Source organism: Megalops cyprinoides, chromosome 9 (genome assembly GCF_013368585.1).
Source record: "Megalops cyprinoides isolate fMegCyp1 chromosome 9, fMegCyp1.pri, whole genome shotgun sequence".
NCBI lineage: Eukaryota > Metazoa > Chordata > Actinopteri > Elopiformes > Megalopidae > Megalops > Megalops cyprinoides.
The window spans coordinates 21,923,406-21,947,143 of NC_050591.1; the positions used below are offsets into that span (position 1 = coordinate 21,923,406).

Below are 23,738 nucleotides of genomic sequence, written 5' to 3' on the forward strand. Positions count from 1 at the left end.
CCCCTTCTCCTCCCACCCACTACAGACCAAACAAGACCACTGCTTTAAAAAAAACTGACTCACCCACTAAATGAATGTGGTCTAGCTATTATCTTCTTGTTTACTTCATAGAGGGGAAGCTACGACCAGTACCCAATAGCCATGACCTACCCAATGACAGCGAAGGCTGGGAGCTCCTGAAGGTCAAAGGGGAAGTCCAGACGGAAGCGGGTTTTGAACAGAGCGGTGATGGTCTCTATGAATGAGTGGGTGAGAGAGAGAGCGATAGAGAGAAGCTGACATACTTCTCTTGGTTATATTCACTCACTTGTGGACATCATCACTGACAAACAGTAACACATTTTCTCACAGTAACAATCACCCAGTGACACAGTTTCAGTCACACAGTCTTTAACGCTGACACACACTCACCCTCATCTCTGTTCCACACGGCCAGCACGCGGAAGATGAAGGCACTGAATGTGGCAGCGAAAAAGCCTCTCCAGTAGTTCCTCACGGCGAAGAAGGTGGAGGTTACTTCAATACTGAATAGTACACCTGTACACACATAGACATAAAGATACAGTTCAGGCACAGACATCTGTCACTTAAACATCACTGTAATCATAACTGTGTTCTTTTTGGCCAGAATGTGCATAATTCATAAATTCTGTAACATCTTTCCACATTGATGTGTGAGAATAAAGTTGACTATTCATATCCTGTAATGCAGTTTAGCTCACAATTAATCTTCTTGTGTTAAATGACTGCTTTGTAGGTATGTGAAGGAAATTAATAACAAGTAAAATAATGAATCACAATTCTCTGCATTAAAGCATGTTGCTCTTCATCAGGAGCTTCATCGTCTGCATGTAGTCACACATACTGAGTTGTAAATAGTGTGGTCTGGTGGTGAGGAGCAGGGCTTAGCCCAGACTTGCCTTAGTGAATATCCAGCTGTATAAATGGATAACATGTAAAAACTGTAACCTATGTATGTCACTCTGAATAAGTACACCACATTACTAAATGCAAGACATAAATATGGTCAGATGAAAACAATCCAAAAGCCTTAATGACATCAGAGAGGGCTGAGACTAACCTCCGATAGGGGCAGCAAAGCAGCAGCCTACCCCAACTGCGCAGGCAGCTGCCAGCATCTCAATGTTCCGTGACTCGTTCTGGAAAAACAACGACAGAATATGTTAGAGCAAGCTGAGGGGGAAAAAAAACAGAATTCTGGGTTTGAATGCTGGGATGGAATAGTGAGATGGAATGCTAGGAAGGAGTTCCGTACTAGTGTATTGAGAGAATGTCAGAAGAAAACAGAGAGATGGAATTCTGTGACAGAATGCTGGAATGGAATAGTAACAGATTGGAAAATTGAAGGATGAAAGGCTGGGACTGTGTGGAATGTCAGACTGCCTGCTGCACATAGGTGTCTTGCACTTTACCTTGTTTTCAATTAAGCTCTCCTCCTTGGACAGCACATGATTCAGAGAGAGACAGGGAGTGAATATTTCCGAATGGTCTGGTACAGCCCTGCCCCAAATGGGCGTCAAGTCCTCTACCAGAATCACAGCAAACTCATCCTGTACTCATACATAGCGATACCCTAAAGGCCACACAAGGTGGCTGAGAAAAACTCATCATTGGACAGCATCACACATTTTATTATATTAGTACTACCAGTACTATAAAAATAAGAACAATGATTACAAAAGTAGTGTGCTGGCTGGGATTTGCTGCAGAGCTAACTCTGTATAATTCCTGCAGGGTGAGGTGTAGTATAGCGCAGTGCCCAACCAACTTCACTCATGAATATTCCATACCATGCAGCAAAGGGATACAGTACATTCAGAGAATGGGGGGGGGGGGGGGGGATGGGTGGCAGAGAGGGAGAGAGAGAGGACAACTGAACATCTTTAAACTGGGGGCAAAGGGGCTGAGGGGCTTGATCTTTGAGAAGTTGGAGATGAGAGCCATGCCTTCACAGAGACGAGATTCCCACCCTCCTCCATCCCTACAGGCTGCTGCGCACACAGCCTCTCTCTTTCAACTCTCCCTTTTTCTCTGTTTCTCATTCCCCCTCTCTCTCCAACCCCTCTCCCTCCCTCTCTCCCCCACTCACGTTACATGGTTGTTTACAGGCGGATAGGGATCAGAGCTCTGTGATTTTGGCTGTTTACAGATCAGACAGTAATTGCTCTGTGTCCCTGTGCAGAGGCGAGTGCAACTTCAGAGACAGTCAGAGAACGAGCAACACAGTATAGAGTAAAAGAACACACACACACACACACACGCACATACACATACACACACAAATCGCATGCAGGTGCCCTGATACTCATAGACATAGCACATATTTAACAACCATGTACATGCTCACACAGATCTACACACAAGCACACACACACACACAGAGGGAACAAACAGATTTTAAAATCACTAGTCCTCTTTCTTCTTCAAGACTGCAGATACCCATTTCTACCCAGACCACAATCATGAAAGATTCTTTTTTTTGAATATTCCTTAAAAAGTTCATAACTCCTAAATATTACAAAAAAGTAAAACTTTCCTCTTGACTACTTGGGGGCAAATTGGCTTGGGAGATCTGAAAGACCATACTCGATGAAAGACTAAAATTGCTCTGTGAAAGACTGTAAATTCAGCATGTGAAACTCCTGCAGAGGTAAAATTGGGACAGAACAAGTGTAAAAAAGAGGTGCAGAGAAGGTGTGGAAAAGGGGTAAGGCAGGTGCACAGGGGGTTCAGGAAATGCATAGCTGAATTGTAGAGTGAGTGTGTGGCATGTGTAGGACAGCTGTCCTGTGTGGAAAGGTCTCTCACCTCGTATATCCCGCCAAAGAGGGACATGAACTTGCTCAGTAGTGCTGCACAAAGGCTGGCAATGTGCACAAAGGGACCCTGGGAAGAGAGGGGGGTTAATGAACCCTAGGGAAGAGCTGAATGAATGATGAGTTCTCACCACATTTTCTACCATTGCAAAGACATAGTTCTGGCACAGTTTGAACCGTGCGTGCCTGCTCGTTTCAGCCAATTGGGACAATTATCGCACAGCTCGTTTAACCCTGAGAGACTGCCACAGCCCTTGCTAAACCCCAGACAGACTATCACAGCCCTTGTTAAACCCAGACATACCACTGAAACCCTCGCTAAGTCCAGAGAGACCACTGCAGCCCCTGTTAAACCCAGAGAGACCAATTGCTGCCCTCGACTAAACCCAGAGAGACCATCACAGGCCTCATTGGCTCTGGAGTGCTCATTAAGTCCAGTGAACCTGCTGAAAGGCCTCCGACTGTCTGAGAGGAGAGCAGAAGCTGAAAGGCCTCCAGCGGCTGTCAGTAACTGATGTCATTCAGCCATCTGATCAAACAGCAGCTGGGACCACCACTACCAACAACAACAGCAGAGCACTTTCTCACTTCCTGGACTGTCTGCCTCCGCTCCCTGCATTAACAGCACAGATGAGCCTCACGTGTGTGTGTGTGTGTGTGTGGGTATATGTGTGTGTGGATCTACTGTATATATTTTAGTGCATGTGAATGTTTGTGTACGTTCTTCATTCACATAATTTGAAACCTTCAATCATCTGTCCATATTATACAAAAACAACAGCAAGACACAGGTAGAGGGAGACAGGGAGAGAGAGAGAGAGAGAGAGAAATTATAAATCTAATTTAGCTCATAAGCACACAGTCAATATATGGTCATAAAGGGAGCCCATATTAAATCCCTGCTCAAACTTGCCTGACTAAAACATGGCTTACGTGGCAGTGAATTTTCTATTGAGCAAGACTTTCAAAATGATGCAACATTCACCGCGAATTCAGAGTTCAGGAAAGAATCTAACAAATGTGATTTTAAAACAGCAATTCAGCTGTGAAATTTCATAAAACATAGCCCTACAGTACATGATGCAACTAAAAATCAATCCATCAAACTCTGTCAAAGCCTGGAGTTAGAAACTGGTCATGGTTATGAAACAACGTGTTATTCTTAGGAATCAACAGTATGCAAGCTCTGTCAATGCAAATTACAGATATGCAATACGTGGCAATACAGCATTTTGAAATGAACAGAAAGAATGGTGAGAAGGGATGAAGAGAAAAAAAACGAGGGAGGGGTAGAGGGGGTACACTCTGCTCTCCTGATTGTACAGCAGCAATAATGATGCAAATCCAGCACTTGTTCAAGGCCCCCCATTTTCTTTTTATAGTCCTGAATCATCAGCTCGAGAGTCATTAGCCTGGCCCGTGTCCTCCCCCCTTCCCCTCCAGAAACACTCTGCCAGAGCAACACCCCAACAGCACCGAGCTCTTTGTGCTGTCACCCCGTCCCGCAGCAACCGGGCGACTGACTCATTCCCAGCCCTTTAAGGTCCTCTGATTGACTGCACATCTGCCATTACTGCCGTGCACGCCTCTGTCTGCCTCTCTGCCCCGCGCTGAGGCAGAACACAAAGGCTGCTGTGACATGTATGACGTGCCCAGTCACTTGGGACTTTTACACGTGATAACTGCACAGATGTGCTGCGCAGAACACGTGGAGAGGTGTGTGTGTGTGTGTGTGTGTTTGGGGGTGGGGTTATGTACAGAGAAGCCACTTTGAATGACAGGATAAACCGATCGACCAGAGAAATCCATATGGGAGTTCACTGCCGCTCCCTCAACAGAACGTCAGTCACACGCCAATAAACAGGTCCCCCAGACGTCCCCCGGACGGCAACAGGAGCTGCCTGTGAGAGACACCATGGGGTCACTGGTCACCAGAGAAAGCGGAGAGATGACTGACACGTCTACCTCCTAGAGATGTCTCAGTGTCACTGGGCTAACTAGGGAGGGGGTCGAGGAAGGGCCATGCACCATGGGAGACTGCAGGACTGAAATCTGTCACAAGTGATTCCTGTCGTTTCTGGCATGTTCTCACCACTTAAGAAAGAAGAGAGCGAAGCCAAAAGAAGCTTAAGATCGCCCCAAACTGTATAGCTTTGAAGGGTAAGAGTAAAATGGTAAGCTCTGCCAATTAGTCTAGCAGCCTGGTAGATGACAAAAAATGTAATTTGTGTTAAACCGAGATCTTCGGGGCTTTTTTGTCCCTCAACTTTTACTAATGGTCACACAATCTCGCATGATCCTACAGGTTTAGAGGAAGCAGAAGTCTGCCCACCATTTGGATCAGTGCTCAAAAAATGACGCAAAAGGTCAAAAGGAAAAGGTCTAGGCCAAGCGGCTAGCATTTGGAACTGAAGTGTGCGTACGCATGTGTATGCGTGCCACTTGGACAGGCTCAGTCCAGTTTTGGCAGGAATTACTGCGACAGAGGGACTGTGTGTGTGGGTACGCCTCCTCGTGCATTTGTGGCATGCCTCTGTGAAAGAAGAGGTGAGTTTATAGTGCATAAAAATACCCATGAAGCAGGAAGTCAGGTTGGCTGGGAATAGCACTGGCAGTGATAGGAACTCCACAGGCCCAGGGGCAGAGAGCAGTCGGTTCTCTTTGGGTGCACGGGTAAGGCAGGAAGTCACTGTGTGACTGCACGTGTGCCTTTTATTGATACCTTTCCATTTTATCTGCTGTCACTTGCCAGTGCCCCTCCTGGGAATCAGCACCATATCTCCAGGGCACAAACCCAGTTCCTTTGCTATTATAGCTACATTGCCACATTCCAGCATGTGTGTGTGTGTGTGTGTGTGTGTGTGTGTGTGTGTGTATGTATGTATGTACAATGGGATCAAATGGAAAAGCAGTGACAGTTGTCTACTGCCACACTTTGATCTCACAGGGCTTTGGTCACACCAGTGTGATACAGAATCATGTGTGAACTGGGAGAGAAACCAAAGCAAATACTCAGGTCACACCTCTTTGCCCAGTGGCATGCCGCTGCCCAGGGCACACGTCAGACCGATGACTTTGGCCACAAAGGTTTTGAATGTGAGGTATTCTTTAAGCACCACACCCCGAAGAATGGTCTTCATCTCCGGGATTCCCGAACCTGAGGAAGACAACAAACAGATGGAGGTTAAAGAGATGATTTCAGATTGCGTGTGTGTGTGTGTGTGTGTGTGTGTGTGTGTGCGTGTGTGCGTGTGTGCTCATGTTTCTCACCTACTGCCTGTGGAGCCAGTATCTGTGTGAAGCCAGCAGAGAAGGTGATGAGGACCACAGGGTAGGTAACCCAGGCCAGGTACTGCAGGAAAACATTACTGTCCAGCCCCCCGTACATCCACTTCTGTGCTGTAGAGACACATACGGTGTGCAAGTATATAAGACCATCTGCCTCTTAACCAGAAGCCAAATGCAAGTATCCACACTGTACCCATAACCAGTGGAGAGTGAGCAGCAGAAAGAGGACAGAATGAGAACCAACCAACCTTAACCTTCACTTCAACCACTCAACCCAAAACCAACCATCGGCTGCAATGCTGCCACTGCAGAGGCCCACGGTTAACCTCAGCACTCATACAGACAAATAAGGGACCAGGACCACAGGCTGCAGCACAGGAATGCTTGCTGGACTGGTAATACATAGGCGTGAATTCTTCCTGCTATGTCTTCCTCTGGGAATGAAAGTATGAATGCATGCATGGGTGAATAATGCCACTAAAGCTCCTCTCTGACTCCAGGATACTGTTAATTGAAGACCAACAGGATGAGTTAACATTTTTCACACTCTGCAGTGTGTTTCTCCTCCTTTCCATCTTCTTCCCTTAGGATTCAGTGCTGCAGCCATACTAACACTGCAACGGGTTGAGTCTCACCTACTCTGGAGGAAAACGGGATTAAGAATCACAAGAATCAATGACTTGACTAGATGGGTCGCAAACTAGATGGTTGGTGCAAACGCACAAGCACTCCTGTGGTCCTACTGAAGTGTACCTCACAAAAATGCACACACACACACTCATGGTCACACAGGCAGGTCCACACACACACACACACACACACACACGTTTACATGTGTGCAAAGCGCCGAGCGCACATGCTCGAGCGTGTACAACCCACTCACAATCTAAGCCATCATTCATGCTCACAGGGCTCCCCATCAGCTGTCACTGGCTTAATGATTCAATCTGACATTTCTCTCCTGTGTGGCTAAAAAAGGCATTGAGCCAAACAGGGACTAATCAGCCAGGACTCAGGCTAATGCACACTCTGCGGGATTTTCAGGAGGGCCGCAACTCGGGCAGTCCCCATCAGTCACTGGGATTTTGTCACAACGTGAATCCAATACAAAAAAAAACAAAAAAACAAAAACACTAACCCATCTCCCTCCCCAGCTCAGACCTCTTTAATCCCAGAAGCAAAAAAGATAGAGGACATGTGGAGATGGAATATCAATAGGAGTGGAATTATATGGCATCACCTGGGTGCAATCTTAAAACGATATAAAGAACAGTTCCATCTGAACCTTTCACCCACTGTACCAAATGGAGCTGTCACTAAAGTCTTTAAAACTCCCTTCCCATACTGACTACCACCTCTTCTACCAGCAAGGGGGCACCTGGTGCCCCCGCCCACCACCTCATCCCACTGATATCCACTCTAAGCATTCACAGTCTGGTCCTACTCAAATGCCAACCAGCACTCTCGCAAGAAAGAGCTGTCATTATCCCCTCTTCAATTATACCGTTTGAAGCAATTTGCAGCGAATTATGCCCGGAACAGCAGCAAAAACAGCAGTGACTCACAGCCCACAATTAAAATCCCTTTTGTTTCTTAGAGTCGACTGCACTGGCACAAGTTCTTCTTTCTTCCCAGAGCTCCACTGCAGAAACTCTGAGTTTCTCTGAGTCTCCCTCTCTCCTCTGCAGCTCAGTGGTGCAGGGGAAGTCTAAACTGCGGAAGTGGGGAGAGTGTAGCCTGAAGCAGTGATTATGTGAGGCTCATAAATAATGGAGAGAGATGTTTCCTCTAGGGCTGTATTAGCAGAACAGGCCTCCGATTCAGGCCGGCCTACACACCACAGTCTTCTCACATACACACACAGACTTAAACACATTGAAACAAATCCATACAATGACTTACATACACTGATATGCACACATACACCCCAACTCCCTATACATTCACTCTCTCTCACACACACACACACACACACACACACACACACACACACACAGTGACTTACACAGTGAAACATACACATACTTCCTGTACGAAGATGAGACATGAGACTCATGCTTCCCACTTGGACTAGCACTACACGGGATCTTCGTTCAAACAGATCAAATGGAAACATGCTGAATTGGAACACTGTGAAATTTTCCCTCTCAAACAACTTTTAATGAGCTTCACAGAACAGTGGACCCAGCATCCCCTTCCCATCTTCTCTCCTCTAGCTTCCTCCAGCACCAAACTGTTCCCCCAAACACCACCTCCACACACAACTTGCCCCTGTGGAAGGAGACCTTCCTAAGGGTGCCTCTCACTTGCTCCACACTATGTCATAGTTTCACAGAGAGATGAAAACCTCTCTTCTACTCCTTATCTCTGACAGCAATAAAATAATGCCTTTACTACCCCTACAGCTGCCAAGAGTCCTCTCTTCTCTGCACTCCATATTTCCCCCTGTCTGAGGCTTTATCATTAATCAGACTTTATCACCTGTGGCCTTGTCCTTTTCAACATAATCATTCCTTCTCAACTCCCTTATTTAACTCCATGCTTCTTTATGGTTTTATTTACTGCTACCTCTTCCTCCTCTCTTCTCAGTCCCTCCCTGCCTCTGTGTATCTCCCCCCCCTCATCTCTCTTCCTCATTTCTATCCTTCTCCATCCTTTTGCTCCTCCTTGCCCACCTCACCTTGCAGACAGATGGCGATAGCGAAATCTACCACCCAGCTGACCAGCGCCATTACGAGGCCCAGGAGGATTAGGAAGATCCAGTCTTCACCCACGCGTGAGATCAGGAACTTCTGACATCGCACTGTGCAGACTACAGGGAGAAAGAGAGGGAGGAACATGTCACACAAAGCACTGTCACACAAACCTCCATCATATAAAGAACTACATTACCCAAAAACTATCCAGGGGTCCAAGGACTGTTTCACACAGATCTATTCAAAGACAAAGCACATTACCCATAATACATTGCTGGACTAAGCATGATCTTACCCAGGTCTCCACTCCATTTCCATCAGAGTTTGATGAGCACATGTAACGCTGCTCATAACGGACTGAACTGCCAAACATCTGGAGGAAGCACAGTCAGCACGCCATAACACCAACAGGAAGTAAGATCTGATTGGTTGCAAACCCACTTGTGACCATCGGAGCTCAGAATATCAGAACACATGGGTCAGTTTGAACGGTGACAGGGGAGATGAAACAGAGGCCACAGTCTCACAGTGGCACGTTCCCGGCACGGTGCTTTGGCTGCACCAGGGGGAGGCACTCAGGGCTTAGAGTGAGCGACACAAAGGAAGTGAGACAGAACCTGCAGGCCATCAGCCGGAGTCTTCTGTCGCCACAGTAACATGCACAAGGGCAAGGAGACAGCGAGCATTAAAACACTCAGCTATAATTATCTCAGCAGTGTCACTCTCATTCCTCTGGCCACTCTGTCATCTGCTCCTATTAAGAGTTTTTACTGCCGAGATGAAGGAATAGCAGGAGAGATGGAGAGATGATGCAGGAGGACAAAGATGGAGATGGAGAGATGGGGAAACAGAAGAGTGGAGAAGCAGAGATGGAGCTAGGAGAGTGACGGGGCTCGATACTGAGGAATACAACAGCGTTACAGAACACCTCAGCTGGGTGTGTGGTGAAGACATGGTGAACAACATCGCTGTCAGCTTATTCGTCCATGGCAGGAGGTCTGAGGATGTGTGAGGGATCTTTTTTCCTCCTTCCATATCTCTATCTCTCCAGTCTCATGTGAACCACACTGAAACAGTACCTCTCTGACCCCAGAAAAACAAGAGGAGAGAGTAGAGCAGCCATCTGTGTCAACAGTCTTAAACGCAGTACTCCTCTCTCAACGCCCAACTAACGGGACACATCAATGTTTAAAGAGCCCTTTAGCTGGCTGACAGGTGTGTGTGCGTGTGCGTATGTGTGTGTGTTTATCTGTCTGTAGGTATGTGTCTGAATGCATCTGCATAGAAGAATCCCTGCTGATGTCCAAACCATGGTTTTCCCATTTCAGCTCTCAAAACACATCTTAAAATAAAATCCACCCTGCCTCTCTCCTAAGGCTCCAGTCCTGTACCACCAAGGAAACAGTGCTGGACATGAAAGCTCTCACTGTGAAGTGCTGCAATGAGGATAGAGTAAATGTTTGAGGCTCACAGCTGGGACAGGGGCCCTCTCAAGTCCACATTCACCTCATCCTTCTTCACCCTCCATACTTTGTTTGGCTTAGTTCATTCTAATCTGACATCTGACATCTGGCATCATTCAATTCTGTCAGAATGTGAGTCAGGCTTTTATGGAAGGCTTCTCCTAAACTACACCCATATTCGCCCAAATCACAGCCCAGCTGACGCTGCTTACCTCGCCTCCCCAGCCCAATCACAGACTTGGTCTGACACTGCTTACCTCACACCCTGCACACTCCCAATCACAGCTGGGCTCTGACACCATTTACCTCATACATCCCCCCCAATCACAGCAGGGCTTTGACACTGCTTACCTCACATTCTCCACAATCACCAATCACAGCGGGGCTCTGACACTGCTTACCTCACATCCTTCACAATCACCAATCACAGCTAGGCTCTGACACTGCTTACCTAACATCCTCCGCAATCACCAATCACAGCGGGGCTCTGATATTGCTTACCTCACATTCTCCACAATCACCAATCACAGCTAGGCTCTGACACTGCTTACCTCACATCCTCCACAATCACCAATCACAGCTAGGCTCTGACACTGCTTGCCTCACATCCTCCACAATCACCAATCACAGCTAGGCTCTGACACTGCTTGCCTCACATCCTCCGCAATCACCAATCACAGCTAGGCTCTGACACTGCTTACCTCACATCCTCCACAATAACCAACAAGCTTCTCACTAGCTGTCTACAGCTCAGCTCTGCCACTCCTCATAACACTTATCCTTTCATTACAAACGCTGACAGAACCCCTCACAGGTGTATATCCACAACAAGTGTGCCTTTAAATAGTGTCACCAGCTCCAAGTAAAACAATTACCTGTGAAATTAACTGGATAGACTGAAAACCAATGAGGGAGAGTAAGACAGACTAAGAAAAACAGAGAGGATGAGACAAAGAAAAAGGGGGGAGGGAGTGGTGACAGAAATCAGGAAATGAGAAAGACATCGCAGGGATGGACACTGAGCAATAGACCAGCTTGTGAGTCTCATAACTCTGCAGAGTTGAATAATTTAGTACCACAATCTCCCACAGACTAATGAAGATGTCAAAACTGTCATGTTTAAAGTGTCCAAACGCTGCTCTGAGTTTTCTTTTTTGTCCTTAAGATGATAAACGGAAGTTTCTACACAGTCAGCGAATGAGTAAGCGATGGATTTTTAATCACACTCTTCTCTCCAGCTCCGCTCTGCTCTCCTCCTCACTCTTTCCCTTCTTTTAAATGAGCTCCTTTCCTTCAGAACAAGGACCATTTTTGGTGCCACAACCAGATTTCAGGTGACCATTTTCCACCTAGTTTGTTACAATAGTAGCACCGTAGGTGCACTTAGCAGGAGGGCTGGTTAAGGAGAAGAATCACCCAGATATGCAGGGGTTAAAAAGTAGTGCACAGCACAGGTGAAAATTACATGCTGCCACATCACCCATTTGCATTCGTTACACATTCGCTCCAATTAGCACCTCTATAGCGCTACACCTAACATACTGAGTGCTTACATAAGCAATGACACACACGTGTAACACATGCGCACACACATACGCACAGTCATGCCTTCAAATTTCTCCTGCGATTCTGTCAAATTGATGACATTCAAAACTGCTCCAATTATTTCCTTTTTTTTGTGTGCGGTTAATGGGTTTGAACGGTGTGTTCTGTTACGTGCAGTGAAACACTGTCAAGCACAGCAGGACTGAGTGGGTATGCTCGTGAAAATCAAGGGCCTGGCTATTTACCATTTTCAGTCAATAACATTAGTTGGTGTTCTCTGCTCTGATAATCACAGATAAACACAAACCATGCATCTGTGGTTGTATATTTGTGAATGTGTGTGTACGCGTGCGTGCGTGCGTGCGTGCGTGCGTGCGTGCGTGCGTGCGAAGGAAAGTTTTTAATTTGTTAGTGTGAATGTATGTGTGTATGCGTACAGGGTCTATTTCTGAATCTGTATCTGTGAGTGAAAGATAAAGAGACAGAAGAGTGGCTGTGCAGGCCGTCTGAACTGCAGGTGACCAAGAATGTGTTTCCTGTTTATCTGCTCCAAAAACAAAACTAAATAGGGGAGATACATATGAAAGGCCTTGTGAATGCGTAACGTCCTCCTAGACTGGCATAAAATCCCAATTCTATGGGGAGAATCGGAGCAGGGGTATATTCAGTTTCCCTTTTCATTTTTGGGGTGTTGAATCCACCAATGGTCACCTTGTACACGATTCTGCCCACTATGCTGCTGGAGAATTTTCAAAATGTTTTCAAGATTGGACATTTTTATCAACATTGGTTGGGGAAGTTTTCATTTTGGGGAAAAATATCCTTCTCTTCTAATTTTTTAATATCACTTCACACCACGGGTAGGCAGTCCTCCAATGTGTTGACTTTTTATAGCCCCATAAAATAAAGGTGTGATTGACTGTATGTCTGCCTCCCAATGATGTCATTTTGTTAAAGGACCAACTGGGTGAGGTGACTTTTTTGGGCTGTGTCCTCATAAGGCCTTATGGTAATTCTAGAGGAGAACCATGGCAAAGGGTTGTTGCATTCAGATATTTTTAGCCAGATCTAATTGTGGGTCCTTTTGGAATTTTCCTCTTTATTGAAAGGCCTCACCTTCTCCCTCTTCACCCCTACCTTACTCCATTTCTCTCTCTCTGCCTCCCTCTTTGTCCTTCCCTCTCCCTCTCTCTCTACCTCCCTCTCTCTCTCACCCGCTGTCTTTCACTCCCTCTCTGATTGTTTCGTTCCCCACTGGTTTCACAAAAGCACACTGATGCCATCAGCACCTAATTGAGGTTGCCATGGATACAGAATGCGTTTCCTCACAGGTACTATGAGCATGCGCGCGTGTGTGTGTGTGTGTGTGTGTGTGTGTGTGTGTGTGTGTGTGTGTGTGTGTGTGTGTGTGTGTGTGTGTGTGTGCGCGCGTGTGTGATTTAGTTGTGTTTTTCCTGTGCTGACAGATCAGAAGGGTCTCAGTAATGGTTGGATTTGTCTCCTACCCCCCTACCTAATCCCTGGGGGAATGGACTATTGCTGAAAAGGACAAACGAGGACCAGGTGAAATAAAGCCAGGCAGACCCTCACCCACACCCGCAAACCCCTATGTATTTCCAGCCAACACTTCCATGCAAAATTAGAGATGGAGATGTGAGTTCATTAGGAGGAAGGTCATCAGCTCTCTATCTCTATTAAACACCCATCTGACACTGGGGATAGAGAGGAGGTCTGCTCTGACTGAGCCACATGTCTGGTGAGTCTGAGCGGGGCTGGTTACACATCGCTCCCGGCTGCTACACCCAGGTACTGCAGGACAATTGCCTGAAATTGACATTGTATTGTTAATTACCAAGGGAATAGATTTAACATCATTAGCTTCAGAGACCGACAGACACATGGTAGCCTACACAGTGCTTCACAGAGCTGCAGTCTCCACACCTCTCTCTTCTGCTCCTGAACGAATCCTTCAGTGGCACATGCTAGTTCAGGGAAGCATCAGACACAATCGAACACAAATTAGAGGATGTAGACACAAGAATAGAAGTGGAGAAGGGAGGAGGGCAACCCGATCAAGAAAGGAGAAACAATACATTTCACCAGGCACCTGTATATGTAATCCCAGTTCCTTATCAACAGCTGTCAAGGTGTGATCCATCTTCATGCATGTGTGTGTGTGTGTGTGTGTGTGTGTGTGTGTACACATGCATGACAGAGCTAGAGCAAAATTTCTGAGGCTGCAGGGTAACTGTAACTCTCTAACCTGAATCCTATTCTAAACACCTAAATGAACCCTAAAGCTACCCAAGATCACAGTTAAGTGGAACAAAGACAAGACCCATATGTCACAGGACCGCATAATTAAATATAGGTTGATAATGAATGATTGTTTCATAAAAGGTGAATGCGATTTAGGAAAAACATGGTAATGTAGGCAGGAGAGAAGACCGAGTCCTTGAGTGAACCTGACCCTGTGGCTGTTTCACCTGCACTTACAGGTATCACTGTCCCAAACGCAAATGCATTCCACTTCACCCACAAGAGAGGGCAAGGGGGGGCCAGCAACTCACTCCAAATCATCATTCACCAACAGACGCCAACAATGTTGGTATTAGAATAGAAACACTTTGAACTACAAGAAAAAAACAGAAAGGAGAGCAGCTTCCCCCTCCCATTCTGTCATGCATTTAGTAGTTATAAACATGATACTTATGTAAATCTATGTAAATAGACTGATGTAAATTTGATGTAAACTTGAAGCTTGTGTGCAAAGCACAACGCGTGCCCTTATATGCTAATTATGTTCCCCACTGTTCTGCCAGGACACTGCTCTGCGAGTCCTGTTCTTCTCTGCTTATCTGGGTTTAAGATCTAATCTGTAGCAGAGCTGGGTACCAGAGCAATGCCAATGGATAGAGATCACTTGTGTGCCTGGGGGTGGAGTCCCTATCAAGTCTTTAAATCCCAACAACAGAGTGCAGAGCTCCAGCAATCTGTGTAAACTGAAATCTATGCAGCTGCTGAAGCAATGGTCTGGATGATGGGATTGCTGGCCTCACTGTCGCATTACAGAAAGAGCACAACAATTAAAAGCCCTCCTTCACAGAGCGCAGCTCCAGACTACACTCCCTGGGGTGTTCTTACTGACTGCGTTTCCAGCGTATGCTCTCCCCCACCCCCACCCCCCCACTGGGTGCTTTAGGCCGTGCTCCCCGACGTAGAAGCCCAGCCACGGGCCTGCAGGAAGCATGCCTCAAGGAGGGGGCACAAAGAATGTGCAGGCCAAGCAACACTGGGTTGTCAGTTAATTGGTCCCCCATCTACAGTCAGCTGCGCGGGACTGTGGTACAAAGGCTGAAAAGCTCCTGCAGCTCTCCCAGCACACGGACAGCGTGGTGGGACGGGAGCCGAGCACGGCAGCGACTGGTAATAAAACCCCTGCAGGATGAGCGAGGGGGCATATGGCTGAGCTCCAGCACCGTGAGACTCAGGGAGACCCACAGAGAGAGGAATCCTCTCCGAAAACCTCATTAATCTGCATCTCCTTTCCCCTCCTGATGGCCATCCATCAGCAACCTGGCAAGAGGAAGAGCGGAAACCGGACCCTCCGGTCTCCCAGGGCCGCCACCGCCTGTGGCATTCTACACTCTACACTCTCCATCCCCAACTGGGGCTCTGAGCACCATCAAAGCCTGCCTGCCTGCCTATTCCTGTGTGTGTGCATGTAATGTGCGTGCGTGTGTGTGTGTGTGTGTGTGTGAGAATGTATATGTGTGATCACATGTGCCCATTCGTACCACACACACTCTCAGATATGCTCACACAAATGTGCAAATTAGCTCAACATGCCGATCTCTCTCAATCAATGCAGCGGCAGAGTCCCTGATCCTCTCACCCACACACACCTATCAGGCGCTCGATCGATTCCCCAACAACATGTTCTGCAATGAATGAAAAAAAAAAATCCCACTGTCATGGCAACAACCTTTTTTCACAAAAGCACCCCCCCTCCCCTGAGCACAGTTTGTGCCTGTGACTCATAAACCCAGAGGGACCAGACGCCACCCCTCTACCCTTCACCACATTTTGTCTGCCTGGCAAAACCTCTCACAGGCCCTCCACACTCATCACAGCCTGTCACACCTGGAACAGGTAATGAAGAGTCATGGACACCTGGTGCCCCCACTATCCCGCACACATGCACACTCATGCATGCATGCATGCACACTCGACAAGTGGTGTAAAACTGAAACATTTTTGCAAAAACTGAAAGTAAATAAAGGAGGTTTAGATCAGCAACAGTAATACTTTGAATGTGTGTGCTTGTGTGTGTGTGTATGCGTACGCTTTGGGGTGAGAGAGAGAAAAAAAACTCAGGATTGCTCATCAGTGAATAAAGACTTGTTTTTGAGAGCGGGACAGAGAAAGTTATTTGGTTGAGGGGAAAAACAAAAACAAAGGAAATGAAAACGAAAAATGTCAACCATGCTCTGAGTAACAGTGAATCACTCACTCACTCTCTCTCTCTCTCACACACACACACAGTATAGCAGCCATCTTCCCCCCCACATGCCTATTTGTACTGTGTGTTAAAATGTTGACCCCGGCTCCGCCTCTCTGTCTCTGCACTGCGGCTGTAACTCAGCGGGACGATGTGGGAGATAAGATACTTCAGTAACAACACTTCACCAAAAAAGATTTAAGCCAACATAAATCTTTCAAATCTTGTAAATCTTTTCTTTGCAGTAACATGTATACTGTGCTGTGCTATTGTGGCACACCAGCTAGGACAGAAAGAGGAGCACTCCCCGCATCTCTCCACAGGAATACGGAGGGATTTGTTTTCTCATTGATTGCTGTACATCTGTCGAGATAGCACTCAAATCTGTCACTCGCACCTGCTCCTGCCAGGCTGCGTCGATTCTGTAACATAGGTGTGAACTCCTACGTCTGTTGTCGTGGGAACACTGCCACAGTACGGACTGCACTGTGTCACCTAGAGTGAGTGACAGATCAGTGGAAACATTGTGGCCAGCAGCCACACCACCCTGCTGCCCTCTCCTGCCTGATGACTGAAGCTAAGCAAGGCTAGGCCTTGGTACTCTACAGATGGGAGGCCTCCTGGTAATACCCGCTTACTGCTGCGGGTGGCGCTGGTGGGGCAGTAAAGGGCCGTCCTCCCTCCGGTAAAGGAAAGAGCCAATACCCAATGCAGGGACTTGGATAGTGTGCCGTGGGTAATCCTATCCTTCGGGTGAGATGTTAAACAAAGGATGCACTCAGATCATTAAAGATCCCGTGGCATTTATTGCAGAGGTTCCCTAGTGCCCTTACCTAATTCCAAATCTAGCAATCTAATCCTCTCCCAGTTTAATTGGCTAAATAAATCCCTCTTTCTCAATGCCAACTAATGTGCGGTGAGTGTTCTGGTGCAAAAATGTCTGCTGTACATAACCTAAGCGCTACACATTGGTGGTGGTAGAGGCAAGTTACTCTTCACTCCTTACTGTAAAGGGCTGGGGGGGGGGGGTAATATGCTTCATTAAAAGAACACTCTATTTGCCTCACGTGAATCTGATGGCTTTGAGTTTCCTTCCATCTGGAGCTCAGGCACTTCTTGAGGGGGAACAGGCTGATGAACACCCAGATGCCAAAATGTCTGCGATTCTCCGTATCTATATCCTACCTCTATCTCTTTTCATCCTTTGCTTTCCCCTCTCCTCACAGTGGGGTGCAGGATGGGGTCACAGGGTTGCAATCCCCCCCCCCCCCCCCACCCAAAACAGCTATATAAAAAGGCACAAATATTTAGTTCCTGTTTGGGTGGTCCGTGATGCATAGCATACACCACTTTCTTTATCCTAATTTGAGTGTACAGAATGCAGAAGGTGAAATAGTGTATAGGGTTAAATTTACAGGATAACACAGTGCGAAAATGCCATCCAACAAGCTGCATGAAAGAGCAGTTTTAAATGAATCCAGTGTCATTTTGAGCAAATTTGTTGAACATATTTTACAATATCTTTGCTTAGTTAGATCATTCCATTTTCGCTGGAGTATAAATCAACAGCCGTTTGGGGAAAAAAAAATCATTCCGCCTCCTCAGCTCTCCAGTAACACCCAGCAGAGAGAAAGAGAGATGGAGCATAGAGCACGGTGTTCATGGCTTTCACATCATACCCTGGAGAACTCTAAACCCACACCGGCCAAATCGAAGCTGTGACACCTTGCAATCGATGAGGCCTCATTAATGAAAACATTAATAACAAACTTTGGAGCCATGCGGTGCCTGGGGTTTTAAATCATCACAGCGGACTTGGGAAAGTTTGGTGTGCATTGATCACTCTGTCAGACTGCAATTTTCACTTTTTAATCAAAGACATTCATCTTTTCCCTCTTAATTATTTATGTATTCCGCCATATTTATGATTATTCCCGCTGTAACTGTCATCCTACGGAGCTGTTCAGAGTACCGTTGGGGAGCGCAAGTCTTGTAGGAGGAAAGAGGCGTTCTCCAGCACTGAAGGTCGCTGAGCACAGCTGCTGAACACTCCCCCCCCATTCAAGCATGCTGTCCCCACCCGTCCAAATCCAACCCCCAGCAGGCTCCTTCTAGAACCCCCCCCAAACATACAGCTCCCTCCCTGCACGCTCCTGGGCTGGGCAAGAGGCAGGGGAGTGGGAGAGCGGAAGAAGGTAGAGAGTTAGGCTGATTAACATAACAGCATCACCCAGGCAACAGGCCCTGCACCACAAAAGCAACAGAACTAAATAAGCAAGGTATGTGTGTGCTTGTGCTTAGGTCTATGTGCGCACAGGTGTGTGTGTGTGTGTGTGTGTGTGTGTGTGTGTGTGTGTGTGTGTGTGTGTGTGTGTGTTTGTGTGTGTGTAGGTGTTCAGGTGTCCATCTGCATGCATCTTTGCTTGCTAGTTTATATGTGTGTTGACTCGCTCTCTGTCTGGACAGATACACTCTGTCAGTTCCTGTGATGAGAAGGTTACAGGAGAGATTCGCTGTTCAAGTGCAGGCAGGAGATAAGCTAGTGAGGAGCTTGGAGGGGAGGGTTGGGGTGGGGCCAAGGAGGAGCCAGGGATGTGTCAGGGAGGCGCCAGGGAGGTGTCAGGGAGGCGTCAGGGAGACGCCAGGCAGGGACAGAGGTGAGAATGATGGTCCATGTGAGATGTAACAGGTGGCCAGTTGCTTTTCTTCTGCTCCCCCACACACAAGGCACACTCAACCAGACACAACATGTGACAAGTCTCAGCCAATAGGAAGCCAGTATGCCTTGTATGCAAAGAGAAAAGCAACCTGCCCTGACTGATGCGAGTCACGGGGTCATGAGGTCATGAGGTCATGAGGTCATGTTGTCAGATCCGCGCACTTGCACCTGCGGAGTTACTCAACATGGCGCGGAAGTTAAGTCTGATTGCTACTGCTACTGCGAGAACACACACACAGACAGATGGTACTGCTGTTTAATTGATGCAGTTATTAATAGTTTGGGGAGGAAAGCGTTTAATGTGTTTAATTGATTCATCAACATGAATTTTACCAGAGAGAAAGTCCTGAGGAGGTTCCAGGGCGTAGGGATACCCTGAGGACAAATGACAATAACAGGTACAGTTAAGAGTGGCCACCTCCACCAGCATCTGTCTTTCTCTCTCGCATATTTTTTCTGTTTCACAGGAAATCATGTGAATGCAGGCAAGCAGGAGTACAGAGTAGGAGACAATGTCAAGACTGTCAGACCAAACTGTTACAACCATTACTATTGCTACACATTTGGTGTGAGACTTCTTACAAAAACCTCAATAATCCACACAATCCATAGTCTTTAAAGGGACACCAGTATGCAGTTTTTAGAGACCCTGACAAATAAAGTTACATTCGTACATATGGAATTGTTAGATTGATTGGGGAATTACATCTAGGATGTCCATTTGAATAATAATGCACACAGAAGAATAGTTGCCTGAAGTTTAAAAATGACAGATGCCTTTAAAATGCAGTATATACAACATTATTGAGATTTGATTTGGAATACACAAAATACATTTGAATTTTGGAGCTCTTGGGTGGATCAGTTGGCAAAGGGGTCACCTTGAGTGCAAGCTGAACCCAATGGCCTGGGTTTGATTCTGCCAACAGTGAGCCAAAGGAGCCCACAGCAATGGAAAAATGACTGTATTCTATCAGGGATGGGGTGGGCATGCTTCTCAGATTACGTCATTCAGTAATGCCTATGCTCCAACTGGCACCCACTTCCCTATGGTGAACTGTGGGACCTGCAGTGTCAAAAAGCCTGGCTGTATGCAAACATATAACAGAGGATTACATCAGCTCAGCATTCCTGCATGACTGCAGACCTTTCCAAGGTGAGATGAGCCTAATGAGCACTTGCTGATTCCATTGTAGGGTTGCATAAAGAGGAAAAAAGCATTTTAAAAATTCACTTTTAAAAGACTTCTATAAAAAGACTTCTATAAAACGGCATCCATGTATGGTCGACCAACTATTGCAGACACTCACCTGCTGAATTTCAGGCACTGAACGATTGTTGTAACTATTATACTATAGTTTTGTTACACCTGCATTTCACAGAGAAATTTACTCTATATACACAGCCGCATCACGGCACACCTCGGAAAGAGGGGCCATGGGAGGGAGAGCCTGACAACACCTACAGCTCTCGCACTTCTCCTCCTCTCCCGCTTTTCACCAGTGAGAGCTGACTCAGCCGTACAGTACCAATCAAAAGTTTGGACAAACTAATGGGAAACATTCATTCAAAGACATTTTGATCTAAAGACTATGGCTTAAACGCTTAAAATGTGTTTCTTATACAAATACACATAGCAAAGTTGATTCCTATGGATGAATTTCTTTCTAAAACAACATCTAATTTTTAAAATATTTTTGGCACCTTTGAATAATCTAAAATATTATAGTTCTGATTTGTTTTTGGTCACCGCATAATTCCACGTGTGTTATGTCATAGTTTTAATGTCTTTACTTCTATTCTAAAATGTGGAAAATATTAAGACTAAGGAAAGAAAGGTGTGTCCAAACATTTGACTGGTACTGTAAATATACAGGGATATTTAAGAGGTGAAGGGACAAAGGTGCAGGGAGAGACACTGAGACAGAGTGGGGTAAACAGGTATAAAAAGGGGACAGGGGGAGAGTGGTGTAAAAGGTATAAAAGGGGGGCAGAAAGAGTGGTGTGAACAGGTATAATAAGGGGAAAGGGTGTGGAGAGGTGTGAATAGGTATAAAACAGGGACAGAGAGATTGGCAGACAGACGCAGGCAGGCACACAGCAGGTGAGGTGAGTGGTGTTCTTGGTGTTCCCTTTGCAGCTGGGTTCCTGTTGCTTTCAGTGGTGATGATTCAAGGATTTGCAGGATGTAGAAGAGGAGGGCAGATAAGGAGGGGGAGTTGGAAGCCCCCTCCCCCCAGCCCCCGCAGGCCTGCAGTCCTGCAGTCCTCCCTACCAAAACAGCTAAGTGTGCAGAATTTTACACAGCCTCACAGAGTCTCATGAAGACACACTTACACACTCACATGCTCACATACACTCACTCATACTCTCTATAAAACGCACACACACCCCACTGCAGCATCACACTCTCTCTCTCTCTCTCTCTCTCTCTCTCTGTCTCTGTCTCACACACACACAGCACTGCAGCATCCACACACTCTCACACAAACACCACTGCAGCATCAACACACTATCACAGAAACACACACACACCAATTTCTCTCCCAAGCATATCACACATATTTATCTCTCTCACACACCACTACAACTTTCACACACTAGAGCATTCATGCGCAAACACAATTTAAGAAAAAACACACTCTCTCACACAAAAAACACCTTATGCACACTTACAGAACCATGCCACGCTCGCATGCATGCACACGCATTTGGACCACTCGAATAAGAGCAGCGTGGGAGGATAGCTGTTTGTTTCTTATCACTTCCAGAATGAAAGGAGAGTGCGATTTGCTGCATAAAAAATAGCCATGTCTCTACACAAGTCATTAACAAAGACACATCCCAACCCTCACCCATTCACTCACAGCCACTCCAACCTACACATTCACTAGCGGATGCAAGACCACTCACTCATTCACTGCCAAACACTCCTGCACTCCTACTCACTCATTTACTGAGTGCCAAGTGGCAAAATACATGCCCACTCACTCACTAACTGACACACGCCCACTCACTCATTCAATGCTCAGTGGCAGAAGCGGCGCCATTGGCCAAAGCGACGGCAGTAGACAGGGTATGCATGCAGCCACTGCAATGTGTGGCTGGCACAGCTAAATAGATAGGCCTGCCTGCACAGACCATGTGTAGAAAACTACATCTAAAGCTGGGCAAATTTCCAAAGGGTCCAGGAGATTTAAGATCACAGTTAATGAAGCAGAGGCATAAAACAGCTGTGCTGTTTAAAAAAAAAGTTGAGACAAGAATATGAGACAATTGAGGTAAAAACAGGGTCTTCTGAATAGTAAGTCAGAGAAGACATCATTTTTGTAACCTAAATCTGGCCATTCTACAAGGGGAGAAAGAGGATTGTGTGTTGTTTTAGGAAATAATGGATCTCAAAATGTATTGGATTGGATTACAGACCAATGGGGGAAATGGAGAGGAAGACAGAGGGGGAGAGGGACAAGGGGTGAGGTGAGTAAGGAGAGAGGGAGGAAATTAGAGAGGGGGGCGGGGAAAAGATGCAGTTTAATCACCATTAATGGCCATCTTGGCAGCCCAGCTGTGTATTTGTAATGAAACACACCATTAAAAAAGCAGTAATCACAGTAATGTGAAACTCGTCAACAAAATGGCTCCTGTCGCAGCGAGGTTTTGTGGGCATCTGCAGCTGCAGCTGGCAGGGCAGGCGTGGGAACCGGGCGGAGCATGAGAGGCGGGGCGTGTGCAACAGGCGGTGTCACAAGGGGAGGGCTAGTACGTGAAGATGGGGGGTGGGCTTTATCTGAATACAGACACATGACCAAGCACACTCACACATGTGTGCACACAATCTGTGCTCACCCTCTGGGTATTTCGCCTAAATGAACTTGAAACGACTAACACAGCTGCTAAAATTACAATGCATACTGTTGAATTCGAATCTGAATCTGTGTAGTATCACAACTGTTAGGAAAACGTTTTGTTTTTCTTTTCTGAGTCTCTGGTTTTTCTATGTGCAGCTCTTGAGTTGCTTTCCCAGAAACTAGTGTCAACATTGAGGTTATGCAGTTGATCTCCAAACATCACGGAAAACTAAACAAGAACCTCAAGAGACGTGCTAAAGAAACAGGAGGTAAAAGGCCAGTAATAAGGTCAGGGGTACAGTAAGGAAACATTTGAGACGAGAATTCACATGGGGCGAGCACAAAATCAATAAAAGCCTCAGGGACGTATGGAAAACCAGTGGGACTGGGGCTTACAAGTGTTTCACTGCACTGAGGGAACAGCACACATGATGAGTATAAAAGGAAGTGGGCAGAAGTAGAACAGGATTTAAAATTGACAAGTAGGACATGAGGTTATTTTGTCTGGACAAGGCTGCCGTGTCCTAAACATTGAGAATATATAGATAGTACTAGTTCTAACTGCTCACAGGGTTAGGATGCAAATAAACACAGAAGCCCACACTATCGTCCCTGTTCTGTATCTTATCACAGCTCCACTATGTGCTTCTTTCTTACACACTGCATTTTTGCAGTGGATAAATGCATTTCAGTGGTCCCCCTACAGAGCAGTGTCCTGAGTCCCCACTCATTCATTGCTCCTGTGGTCACTTCCGCACTGCATTTCTTAACTTCAGAACTCAGGTCAGCGCAGGACACAACAAAACCAAACGTGTCAACTTTTGGGACAAATAAAAAAAAA

General features: G+C 46.4%; 1 protein-coding gene across 2 annotated transcripts in view; it reads right to left on the reverse strand.

The window, feature by feature from the left end:
- Positions 1-23,738, reverse strand: part of LOC118782633 (chloride channel protein 2-like) — a 109,693-nt gene that overhangs the window by 39,906 nt on the left and 46,049 nt on the right. The window contains exons 3-10 of one of the 2 annotated variants that reach the window (XM_036536031.1): positions 19,383-19,424; positions 8,806-8,937; positions 6,108-6,236; positions 5,861-5,994; positions 2,830-2,907; positions 1,082-1,160; positions 412-537; positions 151-235 (exon numbers count right to left, since the gene is read on the reverse strand). In XM_036536031.1, the coding sequence (XP_036391924.1) occupies positions 151-235; positions 412-537; positions 1,082-1,160; positions 2,830-2,907; positions 5,861-5,994; positions 6,108-6,236; positions 8,806-8,937; positions 19,383-19,424 (805 nt within the window). The remainder of the gene's footprint in view (positions 1-150; positions 236-411; positions 538-1,081; positions 1,161-2,829; positions 2,908-5,860; positions 5,995-6,107; positions 6,237-8,805; positions 8,938-19,382; positions 19,425-23,738) is intronic. The other variant, XM_036536032.1, reaches the window with a different exon arrangement.